Source organism: Mastomys coucha, unplaced genomic scaffold, assembly GCF_008632895.1.
Source record: "Mastomys coucha isolate ucsf_1 unplaced genomic scaffold, UCSF_Mcou_1 pScaffold5, whole genome shotgun sequence".
NCBI lineage: Eukaryota > Metazoa > Chordata > Mammalia > Rodentia > Muridae > Mastomys > Mastomys coucha.
The window spans coordinates 64,173,588-64,189,054 of NW_022196911.1; the positions used below are offsets into that span (position 1 = coordinate 64,173,588).

General features: G+C 46.3%; 2 protein-coding genes across 3 annotated transcripts in view; one reads left to right on the forward strand and one right to left on the reverse strand.

Annotated features, from left to right (window-relative positions):
• Positions 1-6,879, reverse strand: part of Arhgef15 (Rho guanine nucleotide exchange factor 15) — a 14,403-nt gene extending 7,524 nt beyond the window's left edge. The window contains exons 1-9 of one of the 2 annotated variants that reach the window (XM_031354801.1): positions 6,756-6,879; positions 4,416-5,071; positions 3,812-4,162; positions 3,484-3,538; positions 2,092-2,150; positions 1,801-2,012; positions 1,518-1,678; positions 1,186-1,338; positions 364-493 (exon numbers count right to left, since the gene is read on the reverse strand). In XM_031354801.1, the coding sequence (XP_031210661.1) occupies positions 364-493; positions 1,186-1,338; positions 1,518-1,678; positions 1,801-2,012; positions 2,092-2,150; positions 3,484-3,538; positions 3,812-4,162; positions 4,416-5,022 (1,728 nt within the window). In that variant the 5' untranslated portion in view covers positions 5,023-5,071; positions 6,756-6,879. Of the gene's footprint in view, positions 1-363; positions 494-1,185; positions 1,339-1,517; positions 1,679-1,800; positions 2,013-2,091; positions 2,151-3,483; positions 3,539-3,811; positions 4,163-4,415; positions 5,072-6,273; positions 6,409-6,755 lie in introns of those variants that run through there. The other variant, XM_031354800.1, reaches the window with a different exon arrangement.
• A 2,894-nt stretch (positions 6,880-9,773) lies between these two features.
• LOC116079103 (60S ribosomal protein L39) lies at positions 9,774-10,126 on the forward strand. The gene has a single exon (XM_031354806.1). It carries the CDS (start codon positions 9,827-9,829, stop codon positions 9,980-9,982), a length of 156 nt encoding a protein of 51 aa, XP_031210666.1. The 5' UTR covers positions 9,774-9,826; the 3' UTR covers positions 9,983-10,126.
• Positions 10,127-15,467: the final 5,341 nt, after the last annotated feature.

The following is a 15,467-nucleotide window of genomic DNA, read 5'->3' on the forward strand; positions in this document are numbered from 1 at the left end:
AAAAAGAATTTTATAGATACACTATAAATCTGCATATTTACCATGCCCTTTGAAGCTCACAAACACTGGAATAGCTGAGATTTGTTTTTGTTTTTGTTTTTCAGTCCTCCCCAAACCACTGTTTGTTCCTTTGGAAATCTCAACTAGTTAGAGGCTGAGCAGAAAAGTCTAGAAGGCTCTTTCTCTACAGCAGTCTGCCCCCTGAGGCATTGAGGGAGATGAGGGCCCATTTGGAAGATGTGGCCCCAAGACGACTTCTGTGGTCCTGGTGGGGTATGAAATGGTGATAACTACACCAGATACTTTGTGGTATTTCCACAGCAGGATTGGTAGGACGGGATAGGCACCGAGCTGAGACAGTACCTGTAACAGCATCCGCAACCGGGTGATGCGCTGGAAGGGCAGCAGCAGGAAAGATGGCAGAGGGAGCCGCTCACATTTGGGGAGGCTCTGCAGCCTTCGCAGCTCTGCAGAGAAGCGCATGTTTGTATCCCTGCAAAGAAAGCCCAGACGCTTAGGGACTGCCCCCAGCCAGCTCTGGCCTCAGGCTTAACATGATTTTAAGGGTTCCTCCAACTTTGGGATACAGAAACGCCTTATCCATAGTTTTGCTCTCTCGTAATTTCAATTATCCAGCACCTTTAAATGGGACGTCCCAGAAACAAACAATTCACACATTTTTCATAGTTTTGCTTTCATAACTTCAATTGCTCAATACCTTTAAATGCAATGTTCCAGAGACAAAGAATTCATATATTTCAAACGCTTTTCTGATTAGCAATGATAAAATCTCAAGATGTCCCATCTTAAGATGTCTTATCTGGAACACCAACAATCAATCCCTTTGCCCAGTGTATTCATATATATACACCACTTACCCGATAATCACTTAGTAGCTCTTCGTCCTATTCATCAAATTGACTCTGGCAGTATCACCGAGCTGTGTCTAGGTAAATTCTTATTTTACTTACTAATGTCCACAAAGTATAAGACTCGTGATGCTGATAATTTTATTATATTATATTGCTCTAATTTTTGTATTTCATCATTAGTTATTATTATTATCTATTACTGGGCCTAATTTATAAATTGTTTTCATAGGTATATACATATAAGGTTCGGTACTATCCACTGATGGTTTTGGAACACATTCCCAGGGAGAAAGGAGGAAACCACTGTACTCACATAAGGCGGCTGTAGGTCTCCTCCTGATACTGCTGGTTCCGTACATAATCCACATACACAGAGAAAGGACCAACTGCATGGGCGTGCACCACATCACACAGGTCAGTGATGTGTGGGGAGGAACGAACACGAGACAGCAGTGTTCCTAGAAACCTGAAAGTATAGACAGAGCAATTAATAGAGGGACAGAAAGTCTGGTTGTCCAAGTTTTTCAGGAGAGTGCTAAACATTACTTGGGTCAGTGAAAGGAGAGATCCAGAAGAGGGAGAAAACCAAAGGAGATGCCAAGCAGCCCAAGGCCCAGAGTCCTAGGAAGACAGGGCCCCACTGACCGCTCACTGACACTCTGGACTCGCTGCACATTGGAGAAAAGGGTATGATGATCCCGAGGAGTGAGCGTGTCCCGAAGAGCCTGGCTCAGGACAAAGGTGTCAGTCAACAGCCTCAGGGAGCGCAGGTAGGAGGCCTCTGATGTCACCACTTCAAACAGGCTCTAGACAGGACAGCAGGGTCACAGTAGAGAGGGCAGCCATCTTACAACCACCCTAGGACCCAGCTCATGTACCTTCCCTATTTCCTATCCCACCCTTCTCAGTTCTACCCAGGGGTACCCACCTCCTGCATGCGCCTTTCCTGGGGGCTTAGACTCTCTAAGAGACCACTGCCTCGCACAGCCGGGAGCTCCTGCCACAGAGTGTTTCGAGGTCCAGGTAGCCTGGAGAAGGTGGGAGCTTCTCCAGGATTAGCTGGAGAGGGACCCCCATCCTCACCCACACCCCACAGCTCCTCTGACAGCACAGCTGCTCGGTAAGTCTGGTATAAAGGTTCTGGAAGGTAGACAGAGAACATCAGGGAAGTCCAGGACCCCAGAACCCTTCCCTCCTGCCTATCACAGTAAAGACCTACCGTCCTGCAGGGGCAGTTCCCACTGCAGGTCCTTCAGCCTCTCCAGTCCTTCCTCCTCCCTATGGAGAAGGAAAGGGATACATGTGAGGTCCACCACGTGTGGGAGTAATTCACAAGATACCAGATGTGAAAGATGCACAGTTCCCCAGATCAAATTCCAGATGTTTGTGCCTGTTGGAGGGGAGGCCCTTGACAAATTAGGTCCTAAACATTCCTGCTATGTTAACTACTATGCAGTAGATGCTTCCAAGTCTCTCCCTCCAGCCCTCTCTCATAGCAGCTTTGACTGGAAGATCTTTGTGGCTTGGTAAAACTCCATATGGTCAAACTCTCACACCTGTGGCTCCCTGTCTCCCCTCTCCTAGGTGCCAGTCATTCACTCAAGCTACAAGCTGCTATAGTAAATATTTTCTAAACAAGTAGGCATACTTAGATTATTACTTCTGATTTAAAAAACAAAAACAAAAACAATCTAGGATGATTAGCAGCCCATAAAACAATGGATTGCCATGGTTGCCAAATGGTTTTACCAACAATAATTTTAATAGAGGACTTGAAAAATGGCTCAGTGGTTAAGAGAATGTACTGCTCTTGCAGAGGACCCGAGTTTGATTCCCAGCACCCACATCAGGTGACTGGCATTTGCTCATAACTCAACCTATGGTGTGTGTGTGGGGAGGAGGGTACCTGCACATGTGCTCACACTCACACATATTTAAAAATAAATTTTAGTGGGGCATAGTGCTGTATGCCTTTAATCCCAGCACTAGGGAGGCAGAGGCAGGAAGATCTATGTAATTTGAGACCAACCTGGTCTACAAAGCATGGTCTAGGACATCAAGAGCCATAGAGAAACCCTGTGTCTGAAAAATAAATAAATAAATAGAAATAGATCTTTAAAATATTTTAAATATAAACTCACAATAAGAAAATTTAAGCAGCACCTGGCCCTGCCTTTTGTTTCTTTTTATTTGTTTATTGCTTTGCTTTGTTTTTGGTCTGTTGTTGTTGTTGTTGTTGTTGTTTTGAATATGAACTGTGATACATATCCCAGGCTGGCCTCAACTCCTAATTTTCCTGCCTCAATCTGCTCAGCGCCTCAATAACCCGATATCTGGCTATTATGGCTCAATAACTCAATAGAACAGAGACATGCTTATCCCTATTTCTTAGAGAAAGACTCTGAGGCCCAGGAAAAGAATTCATGTAAGGTTGCATAACTAACAAGGATCAGAGGTCAGATTAGAAACCTGGGCTCCTTGTTTCTGGAGCCCGGGCCCTTTCCCCTTCTACCTGAATAAGGTAGTATTCATCGGGACTTGAAGGTTAGTCTGCGCGTAGGTGAGAGCATGGTGAGGCAAGAAGGGGGAGCAAAGGTGGGGAGCTAGGTACCTTTCCTCTGGGGCTACAGGAGGAGCATTCTGAGGAGCTTCTTCAGGTCTGTCCCCTGGAGAGAGAAGCCAGAGTGACCGGAGCTAACCTCCTGACACTGAGTCCCAGCCCTAGTGAAGACTGGCACCGAGAATACCACTCCTCTTAAGCAGCAGAGGGTAGAAAAAGGAAGAGTCCAGGGCACGATAGGGGTATAGCTGGCTACTCAGCCACAACCCCACGCCTCACATCCCACCCTCCCCTCCCCTCCCCTACACCCCACCCCTCTTCCCCTCCCACCCCGGTGTCTCCAAAGCCTACAACTCCAGGCCCAGTCCCCTCTTCCTACCTTCCCAGGTCTTTGTAGCTGTCTGGATCCCATCTTCTGAAGGCAGTTCCAGGTCCTGCTGTGGAAGCTCCCCAGAGGTGCTTATATCCTGTCTGACTTTAGTAGGCTTGGGGGGCTTGAGGGGAGGTAGGAGTTTGCGCTCCGCAGTGGAGCGATAGGATGTGAGTACAACTGGAGGGTTACTGATGACTGGAGGGTTGATGCGGGAGCGGGAGGCTCGGAGTGGGGATGCCCGGCAGGGGATCCTGAGGATGTCATCAGAACTCCCCACAGGCACCCATCGGAGCTCCAGGCCAGGCTTTGCTACATGGCAGACACAGGGGCAGCATGGAGGGCAGGCCAGGGCAGCATCTGTGGCAGAAGGGGTTGCCTAAGCAGGAAGTTCTTGGGGCCTGGCTCATTCCATCTATGCCTCCTCCCACAGCAAAGACCAACCTGGTGTCTATAGATCCCCTGCGCCCTGACTATCTGCAAACTCTAAGACACACAGAAAATAATTTTCTCATACGTAAAACCTACATTAGAAACGTAAGCCCTTTAAAGTCTTTAAACATTGAAAACAAAGAGCTATGTTGAGGCCTCCCCACAGCCACCATATGCTTACCAGGAGTGCCATTCTCCTGGGACCCATTTCCGGAAAGGACGACTTGGGGAGTCTCTTTCTCCCCATTCACATCCGTGCTCCCCTGGGAGCACCGTTCCAGGGAGTCTGAGGACTGGGCCTTTGCTTCAGCTCCCCATTCAAACTTGCCGGCCAGTCTGCGAACCGTGCCAGGGGCCGAGGCAGAGCCATCCTGGAGAGGCATAGGGCCCAAGGGCAGAGATGTTCGGGAAGACCCAGAGGGTTTGGGTGGGGGCACGGGAGAGCAGGGAGCTGGTTCTGGGGAGATGGAGCGCCGGGACACTGGGCTGGGACTGGGTGTGCTGGAAGGTGAATCAGGGGAAGTCTGAGAGTCCAGGCTGGCTCTAGAAACTGAAGGGGGCAGAAGAGCAGGGGGCTTCAGAGAAGCCGCGGGAGGCTCCCAGAAGATGGAGGTGCACACTGAGGCGGATGCATCATTGGATATTTGAGGAAGTGCTTTCGGAGAGGAGCCATTGTTGGGAGGCCCCGGGGAGTGTGGAGCCCTATGCCGAGATGGGGGTCGGGGGCGGATGATCCGAGGGGGCTTCAGGGTAGGGGGCGTTGCTGCAGGAAGAGATTGAGCAGACATGGTCTTCTGAATGTTTCCAAGAAGTGGGATGTTCCGCGGAAGTCATCCCCTAAGGAGGATGGAATGAGAAAGTGCCCCTCAGTGTCCCCTCACTCAGACAAAGTCAGAGTGGACTGAGACTGTCTGAAGCCACGGTTTTTTGTTGTTGTTTAAGTCAGGAGAGAAGGCTGGTACATTTCCCTCCCTTCCTCCGCGTCTATACTGTCTTCTCTCTTCATCCCTCATCCCTCCTCATTCTGCCCCTGGACCCTTCTGGGCAGCTTTTCCTTTTTGAAGACAGCATCTCTCATTCTGCATCCCAGACTGGCCTCCAGACTTCTGTTCTTCCTGCCTCATCCTCTGGACTTGTGTCGTAAACGTCCAGTGTAGTCACTCTGTGTAGGAGCTTATGTAAGCGAATGTGTGCTGTTATCCGGGGCTGGATGAGTGGGAGTTGAGTGTGCACTGGGAAGCTGTGTTGTGGAAGAGTGGAGTCAATCGTGGCTGGTCACAGACACACCAAGAAGTGTGTGATTCGAACAATGTGTGTGTGTATTGTATGTGTGTGTGTGTGTGTGTGTGTGTGTGTGGTGCCTAGCGGAGGGATGCATCACTGTTTCCCTACTCTTGGCTGCCCCTCCCCCCTCCCATTTCCCAGTTCCTCTCTCCGGACTCTCCCTTTCCGGATTATTTTTAGTCTCCTTTTCCTGCCATGAAGATTCCTGGAGCCTCTGACCCCAGGAGACCAGGAGGCCCCAGCCTGGTCTCTTCTGCTTCCCATCCTTATTCCTGCCACACCTGGGTCTGATCATCGAAAGAAGCTCCAGTTTGACGCTGGGTCCTGTCTAATGCCAGGGAGGTGGCTACAAGTCCAGGCTGAGACACAGACGGGACCAGCAGCCCAGGGACGGTGGGACCTGTGCTGCTCTTCCTCTTGAGGACCAGGAGGATGGGGACCAGAGCTAGGACACGAGAGAACCTCTAAATTTCCTATAGCAGCCAGAAATCATAGCCTTCCAGGTCCCAAGTTAAGTTCTTGAGAAAAGACGGGTATCCGGGACTCCTTCGATTGCAGCTTACTCAGTGGCCCTTGTATGGTGCCGGTAAGCCAACCAGTCAGTGAGGTTACCCAAGCTTGGCCTCCTGGTCCCCAGTCTCTGCCCCTTCAAGGAACGCACCCTTCACCATCCCGGGTTCTTCGGTTACTTCCTTCCCCACTCCAGACTGAGGCCTTTACAGAGCTCAGAGGGTAGGGGGCCCCCAAGCACTTACCTTCCAGTTCCCTCCACTCCCAGTCACCTCCGAGGGCTGAGTGAGTAGGGGCAGGAAACAGAAATCCGATCCTCCTCCCAACCGGACACCCCCCCCCCCCAACCACACCAAGCTCCACATGTGCACACTGGGCCTAGAGGATGTGAGGAATCAAGCATCCAAGGTGTTGGAGGTTAGGAAAGGCTGGAACTCAGGTATACAGAGGAGGCTAGTTTACTTGTGCACCTTCACCTGTACTGCTTCTTGGCAGGGGTGAGGGTGTGGGGGGGTGCGGGGGTGTGGGTGGAGCGTTCAAATGAGGACCGGGCAGCCTGGGGCCTCATGCCTCTTCTTTAGCTAAGGGATGTCTGGCTTGCAAAACTGTCTGTCTCCCAATCTTTTCAACCTATTGTCTTGGTGGGAGCATACTTTTCACTGAGGGAACCTCTCTTCTCCACTCTCCCCAACATCTGCAGAGCCTGCCCCGCCCCTCAGGAATTTACCTTTATGGTTTGAGGTAGTTTTTGTTTTCAGCGTATCTTCCCCGTCCCTTCGGAGCACCAAATGCTGCCCAACCTCTCCAAATAACTGTTCCTGCGTCTCTGAGGCGGGAACTGAAGGCCCAGATTTCCATCTCCACAGAGGAAGCGAGTTCCTCGGCCCCACCCAGCCATTGTGTCAGACCAGAGGTGGGAGTGTTGAGCGTGGTGGGGAAGGGGATTCTCTAGATTTGTAGAATGGCTTGCTGCTCAGTGGTCTGTTATCCCAGTTTCTCTGCCCGAACTCTCAGTGTCGCACTGGGAGACTCCCACAGCGAGTGTCCTGGAAGCCAATGCCTAGAGAGAAGGGAAGGCAGGTTGTGGAGTACCAGCCACCAGATACCTCTAATTTGCTCTCTGATTGGGACACTGAGCTCTCAGGGCTGGGAGCAAGTCCTAAAAACAACTGAAAGGAGTGGAGTGAATGGGGGGGAGGCTGGTGAGGGTTGTAGGAGCAGATCCCTGTCAGACATCACTCCATGAGTACACATCCAGACACTGGGAAGAAAATCACGTAAGCCTGTATTGAAAGATGGTTTAGCCAGGCAGTGGTGGCGCACACCTATAATCCTAGCACTTGGGAGGCAGAGGCAGGCAGATTTCTGAGTTCCAGGGCAGTCTAGTCTACAGAATGAGTTCCAGGGCAGCCAGGGTTACACAGAGACACCCTGTCTGGAAAAACCAAAAAAGAGAAAAAAAAAGATGGACCCCCCCCCTTTTTTTTTTTTTTTAAGATCAGGAGTTCAAGACCAGCCACAGCAACATGCAAAGGCCAGACTAGACTACATGAAATCCTAGTTTGTTTGTTTTTTTAAGATTTATTTATTATTATAATTAAGTACACCACTTTATCTGTCTCCAGATGCACCAGAAGAGGGCGGTCAGATCTCATTACAGGTGGTTGTGAGCCACCATGTGGTTGCTGGGATCTGAACTCAGGACCTTTGGAAGAGCATTCAGTGCTCTTACCTGCTGAGCCATCTTGACAGCCCTTAAACCCCCTCTTGCTGAACACCAAAAGCCTAAAGTCTTTCTCAGGGATCACACAATCTGCCCCATTCCCCAGCTTCTCCCTTCAGGCCTATTCCTACCTTAGGATCTTTGGAGTTCTGCCTAGTGCCTGAAAAGCTTCCCAAGAAATCTCCATGAAAAGCATTCTTTCACATCCTCCGGGCAGCTCTAAAATTTCAGTCCACTGGGCTACCTGCTCAGGCCTTGTCTCAAAAAGAAAGAGAGAGAGAAAGGGGAGGGAAAGGAGAGGGAGGGAGGAAGGAAGGAAGAAAGAAAGAAAGAAAGAAAGAAAGAAAGAAAGAAAGAAAGAAAGAAAGAAAGAGGGAGAGAAAGAAAGAAAGGAAAGGATGAAAAAAAGAAAAGGAAAGGAAATCCAGGCTGAAGGTGTGAGCTGGCAGGAGAGCCATTAAGTGGTTTATAAGGCTCTGAGTTCCATCTGAGTGCTGCAGAGGAAAAGAAAGGAAACTAAGGGGCTCAGTGTTTAGGAACACTTCCAAACAGACTTCCTACAGACAGCTTCTTCTAGTCTCCAAGGGCACCAACATGCAAAGCACACATACACACACACACACACACAGGCACCAACATGCATAGCACACACACACACACACACACACACACACACACACACACAGGCACATAAATGGAAATAATCGTTCAAGAAGAAGAAAGTAAGGACTGAGAGATGGCTCAGCAGTTAAAAGCACTTCTGCTTTTCCAGAGGACTCAGGTTCATTTCTCAGCACCCACATTGTGCGGCTTACGACTGCCTGTCTCTCCAGCTCCTGGGGAATCTAACACCTCTGGCTTTCATGGGCATCTGTGCTCCCACACACACTCCATATAAGAGCAAGCACACACATGCTCACTCATACACCCAAATAATTTTATATTGTTAAAAATAAAATCAATCGGCTGGGCGGTGATGGCGCACACCTTTAATCCCAACACTTGGGAGGCAGAGGCAGGCGGATTTCTGAGTTCGAGGCCAGCCTGGTCTACAGAGTGAGTTCCAGGACAACCAGGGCTACACAGAGAAACCCTGTCTCGAAAAAAAAAAAATCAATCTTTTTTAAAAAGAAAGTAAGGAGGAGCCAGGCATAGTGGTGCATGCCTTGAATCCCAGCACTCAGGAGGCAGAGGCATGTGAATCTGTGAGTTTGAGCCCAGCCTGGTGTACAGAGTGAATCCCAGGATAGCCAGAGATTGTCAATAAATAAATAAATAAATAACAGAAAATGGAAAAAAAGAAAATAAGAAGGAAATAAATGGCCGGGCAGTGGTGGTACACACCTTTGATCCCAGCTCTTGGGAGGCAGAGGCAGGCAGATTTCTGAGTTCAAGGCCAGCCTGGTCTACAGAGTGAGTTCTAGGACAGCCAGGGCTATACAGAGAAACCCTGTCTCGAAAAAACAAACAAACAAACAAAGGAAATAAATGAAGGAGTGAAAAGAAAGATGGCTGGGTACAAGGTCCTCACACTTGTCCGAGCAAGCACTGTACTTTGAGTCATCTCTCAGCCCAAACATCCCTTTCTCCCACAGTAATTATAGTGTATCATCCCATATGCTGAATTGACAGGCTTTGACTTTTCTCTTTTTATTACGTGCCTACCATTCCAGCACTTGAGAAGTGTAAGTAGGAGGCACAAAGGTTGCGAGTTCCAGGGCATCCTTCCTAAACTACGAAACTAGACCCTTGCCTTAAAACATTCAAGCTGAGTGGGCTAGCTGGACTAATTTAGCTGGCAAGCTTGTTTCAATATACATAAGGTGAAGAAAAATGAAGACAGACACCCCACATCAACCTCTGGCTTCTACTCACAGGTGCACCCATGTGCACATGACACAAAATAGAGAAACAGGCACATGGATCTCCGAGTTTGAGGCCAGCCTGATGTACAAAGTAAGTTTCAGGGCAGCCAGGGCCACACAGAGGAAGTCTGTCTTATAAAAAAAAAAAAAAAACAGCTCTTCTCCTTTCCTCCGCCATCGTGTGCTGTACGCCTCACTAGGCTTCTCGCCATGTCTTCTCACAAGACTTTCAGAATCAAGAGATTCCTGGCCAAGAAACAAAAGCAAAATCGTCCTATTCCTCAATGGATCCGGATGAAAACTGGTAACAAAATCAGGTACAACTCTAAGAGAAGACACTGGAGGAGAACAAAACTGGGTCTGTAAGGATTCACACAGTGGCGAGACTGAATTGGGGTCATCGATCCAGTCCTACCAGATGGATTTCAACATTTTTAACATGGAGTCTTGCTCTTAATATGAAGTCTTAAGAGTGTCCAGTAATAAAATATAGAACCTTTCAAAAAAAAACAACAAATAAACAAACAAACAAACAAAAACCATTGTCCTCTGACCTCAACATGTGCACGCTGTGGTACATGCTTCTTCATAAACACAATAATAATAAATAAAAATTGAACTTTTAAAGGAAAGGAAGAGGGGGCTGGAGAGATGGCACAGCGGTTAAGAGCTCTGACTGCTCTTCCGAAGGTCCTGAGTTCAAGTCTCAGCAACCACACGGTGACTCACAACCATCTGTAATGAGATCTGACGCCCTCTTCTGGCGTGTCTGAAGACAGCTACAGTGTACTTACATGTAACAATAAATAAATCTTTTTTTTAAAAAAAGGAAAGGAAGAAAAAGAAATAAATTGCAATGCTATATCATACCATATTCCCAAACTTCCTTTGTATATGTGTGTGCATGTATGTGTATATAATGCATATTTTTATGTGTTCGCACATGTGTGAGTTTCCATGGGTTCACATGCATACGAGTGTACCTGTGAGTAGAAGCCAGAGGTTGACCGGGTGTCTTCCCTGATTGTTCTCCATCTTATGTATATGGAAGCAAGGTCTCTCACTCAAACCCAAAGCTTGCCAACTAAATGAGTCCAGCTAGCCCGTTTACCTGAGGGGTCTCTGCCTCATAAGAGCCAGGATCAGTCCCTGTGTTAATGTAAACCCAGGTCCTCACACTTGTTCAGCAAGTGCTTCACCCTTGAGTCATCTTTCAGCCCCAACATCTTTCTTCCATAGCAATCATAGGTGTACCATCCCATATGCTGAATTTACATACTGTGACTTCTCTCTTTATAGACACTATTAGACATTATTTACTTTATTAGAAAGTAACTCTATAGACATTTATGTCTTATTTAATGTAATATATTCCAAAAGTCCTGAAACAGTGTCATGCATACAGTAGATGCTCAATAGAAGCTTAATGTTTGGTTTGGTTTTTTTCAGACTGTCTTTCAGTGTGGGGCCCTGACTGTCCTGCTACTGGCCTTAAACTCACAGACATTCCCCTGCCTCTGCCTCCTGAGTATTGAGATTAAAGGTGTGAACCACTACCAGGTGGCTTTTGTTTTGTTTTGTTTTGTTCTGTTTTGTTTTTTGAGAGAAGGGTCTCTTTAGGTTGTCCAGTCTGGTCCTGAACTCCTGGACTCCTGAAGTTCTCCTACCCGAGCCTCTCGAATGCTTGGCTCTAACTATTTAACTACTACTGACATCACCACTGCCCGGCAGCTGCTTACCATTTGATGATCTAAAACAAAATGAATGTAAATCCTCCTTCTCTTATCCTGTTCTTCATAGAGTATCTATAGTTTGTATTGATCCCATTAGCTTCCCAGTAGACCCCACCCTAGAGTCAAGCGCCCACCCAGCCCCCATCTCTAGGCCTTTAAGGAGAAAAACTATTTTCCCCTTAGAGTATTAGAGACTCCAGCAAGAAAACTAGACACTTATATGTAGCCAAACTAGTCATGTGTTCATTTGTTTTGACTGAAATGTTAGGGGATTTTGTTTGGTTGGTTTTTTGTTTTTTTTTTTTTAAAAGATTTATTTATTTATTATATGTAAGTACACTGTAGCTATCTTCAGACATCCCAGAAGAGGACATCAGATCTCATTATGGATGGTTGTGAGCCACCATGTGGTTGCTGGGATTTGAACTCAGGACCTTTGGAAGAGCAGTCAGTGTTCTTAACCACTGAGCCATCTCTCCAGCCCTTGTTTTTGTTTTTGTTGTTGTTGTTGTTTTGGTTTTTCGAGACAGGGTTTCTCTGTATAGCTCTGGCTGTCTTGGAGCTCACTCTGTAGATCAGGCTGGCCTCAAACTCAGAAATCCACCTGCCTCTGCCTCCCAAATGCTGGCATTAAAGGCATGTGCCACCACTGCCTGGCATTAGCTAGCAGTTTCTCACAAGGCGAAGCATGGTGTGACCTGGATGGACCACCTAGCCCACAAACGGTGGTAATGCTGATAGCTGCTTTTTCTTCCCTCTCTTCTGCTTTTGCCTGGAAGGTCCTTGTCTTCCAGGAGCTACTACAGTGGGGTCAAGCCTTTTTCTTCCCATGGTTCTCTACTTTATCTCCCAGGAGGAAGGATAAAGTAGGCATGTCCCCTGGTGATCATTGAGTCCCTTTCCAAAGAAGAAGAAAAGTTCTGCTGGCATAGGCATTTGTGTTCTTCCTAAGGCTATATAAAGTTAATGATCTGTGACTATTATGCTGCCTTAATAGAAATTCTAGAATTACAGGTTAAGAGTGTAGCTCAGTAGATTAGTGGTTGCCTAGTGTGTACAAGGCCATGGATTCCACTTAAGCAAAAAAGTTTCCCCCCAAATTGTATACACACACACACACACAGACACACAGACACACAAAGACATAAACTTTTGCAATCTACTTTAATAATCATTCAACTCCTCCTCTTACCCAGCACCCACCAGAGGCAGTGGAAGAGAAAAGTTATTAGGATGTGGGGGAAGTCGACCTGTTCAGCAGTAGTTCTTTGGGGGCGAGCTCCATCTTCTTGGGCAGCAGTTCAGACACGTAGCAAACACCAAGCACGACTCCGCAGCTGCAGACCGGTCCTCTAGGCAGGCAGACACTGCATACAAACCAGCAGCTGTAGTTCAATCCTGAAGAAACTGAAAGGCTCGCCAACCAGCCTGTGGCTAGGTCACGGAAGCAGCAAGCTGCTGGCAGGAACCACACAAGCAGTTCTTTGGGGAGTTTCTCTCGTCTTTACCACAAGTTGAGCTCAGGGCTATGTAAGGTGAACCAATACATGCCTATCATTAGCAAAGACTAGGGAGGCAGAGCAAACCGAGCAAAGCCCAGTGCTCGTCTCCCACTGTCTGTGGGGTCATATTTATACTCCTCCATCATGTGTCCTTTTACCTGTCTGCAATATCCAAACATCTTTTCACCTGTGTCTGCTTCAGAAAAATATCCTTTAATGTGTTTGCTTTAGCAAGACATTCTTTCACCTGTGTGCCCCAGCAAAACGTCATTTGACATAGCTGACTTTCCAAACAAACCAGAAGTTTCCACATCATATATATACTTTTTTAAAAAGATTTATTTATTTATTATATGTATATGGGTACACTGTTGCTGTCTTCAGACACACCAGAAGAGGGCATCAGATCCCATTACAGATGGCTACGAGCCACCATGTGGTTGCTGGGAATTGAACTCAGGACCCCTGGAAGAGCAGCCAGTGCTCTTAACTGCTGAGTCATCTCTCCAGCCCTATATACTTTTTTTTTTTTTATGTTGAGTGTGTAAAGCATGCCTTCTAATCCAGCACTCAGGTGGATCTCTGTGAGTCTGAAGCCAGCCTGGTTTACAGGGTGAGGAGTGCCAGACCATCCAATCCAACCAATATGAAAAGTAATGTCTTGGAGCTGGGGATAGACCTTAGTGGTGGCATATGTGAGGTCCTAGGTTCCAGCCAGGATCTTATTTTCATAGTAGTCTTATCATAAGCATGTAAAACTGAAAGCAGTGAACAAGATATCTTTCCATATATGAATGGATAATAAATGCATTGCCGGACATCAACAAATAGGATATTATTTAACTGATAAAAAGAAATTAATGCCAGGCGTGGTGGCACACGCCTTTAATCCCAGCACTTGGGAGGCAGAGGCAGGTGGATTTCTGAGTTCGAGGCCAGCCTGATCTACAGAGTGAGCTCCAGGACAGCCAGGGCTACACAGAGAAACCCTGTCTCGAAAAACAAAAAAACAAAAAACAAAAAAGAAAAAAAGAAATTAATTATCAGACAACTGTGATAGTGCAGAAGCTGAAACAAGAGGCTCTCCAGTTCAAGAATAGCATTGACTATACAGTTATACTATCTCAAAAACAAACAAACAAAAAGAAATGGTCTATCTAACCACAGAAGTTATGAATTTAGTTGTGCATGGTAACATATGCCTTTAATCCCAGCAATCACAAGGCAAGACATGTGGATCTCTGTGAGTTCAAGGCCAGTCTGGTCTACATAACAAGTTACAGGACAACCAGAGCTATAAGAGACTTTGCCTTTGGCTGGTGAGATGGCTCAGCAGGTAAGAGCACTGACTGCTCTTCCGAAGGTCCTGAGTTCAGATCCCAGCAACCACATGGTGGCTCACAACCACCCGTTAATGAGATCTGTTGCCCTCTTCTGGAGTGTCTGAAGACAGCTACAGTGAATTACATCGAGCGGGGCCAGCAGAGGTTCCAGCAGCCACACACATGATAGCTCACGGCCATCTGTACAGCTACAGTGTACTTATACACATAAAATAAATAAAAAAAAAAAAATTAAAAAAAAAAAAAAAGAGCACTGACTGCTCTTCCAGAGGTCATGAGTTCAATTCCCAGCAACCACATGGTAGCTCACAACCATCTGTAATGAGATCTGATGCTCTCTTCTGATGTGTCTGAAGAGAGTGACAGTGTACTCACATACATAAAATAAATATATCTTTAAAAAAAAAAAAAGCTGGGCGGTGGTGGTGCATGCCTTTAATCCCAGCACTTGGGAGGCAGAGGTAGGCGAATTTCTGAGTTTGAGGTCAGCCTAGTCTACAGAGTGAGTTCCAGGACAGCCAGGGCTACACAGAGAAACCCTGTCTGGAAAAAAAAAATAATAAATGCATGTTTGTAAATTCATCAGTATTTGTGTGGATTATTAAAAGTCATCCAATTTGGATGGAAATACTTTATATAAATAGTACAATTTTGTAAGCAAGTGAATAAGTAACTCCATATGGAGAGCAGTTCTTCTAGTTCAGGCCTTATATAATACTTTATATGCTTAAATAATATGTAAATATGGCTTATCATTGGAATGTTAAATAAACTACTGTAAAGTACAAAAAAGAGACTCTGCCTTAATAATAATAATAATAATAATAAAAAATAAAAATTAAGAACATATTTCTAAGTCAAAGATGGCTATCTAAGCCAGGTATGTCTATGCTTAATCCCAGCACCCAGATGGCAAAAGAATTTTAAGTTCTAGTGCAGCCTGGGCTATATGAGACTCTGTCTCTAAATAACAAAAATAATAAATGAGATTGACATATATATATATATTCACATACACACAAGCTCTAAAAGACAAATGTATAACAAATTGAGCAATAAAATAGAATATGTTGGACCGTAACTCAAAATATAAAACAAATATCCGTGAGTCCATAGGGATATCAGTAATATAAGTCTAAATAGGTATATAAATGTATTAGTGGGGACAAACATCCCATACAGAAGAATTCCATGTAGGTGCTCTCTTTTCATGGAGGGGAGATATAGCTGTCCCCAATTTTTTGTTTTATTTTTATTTCACTTTTTTTTTTTT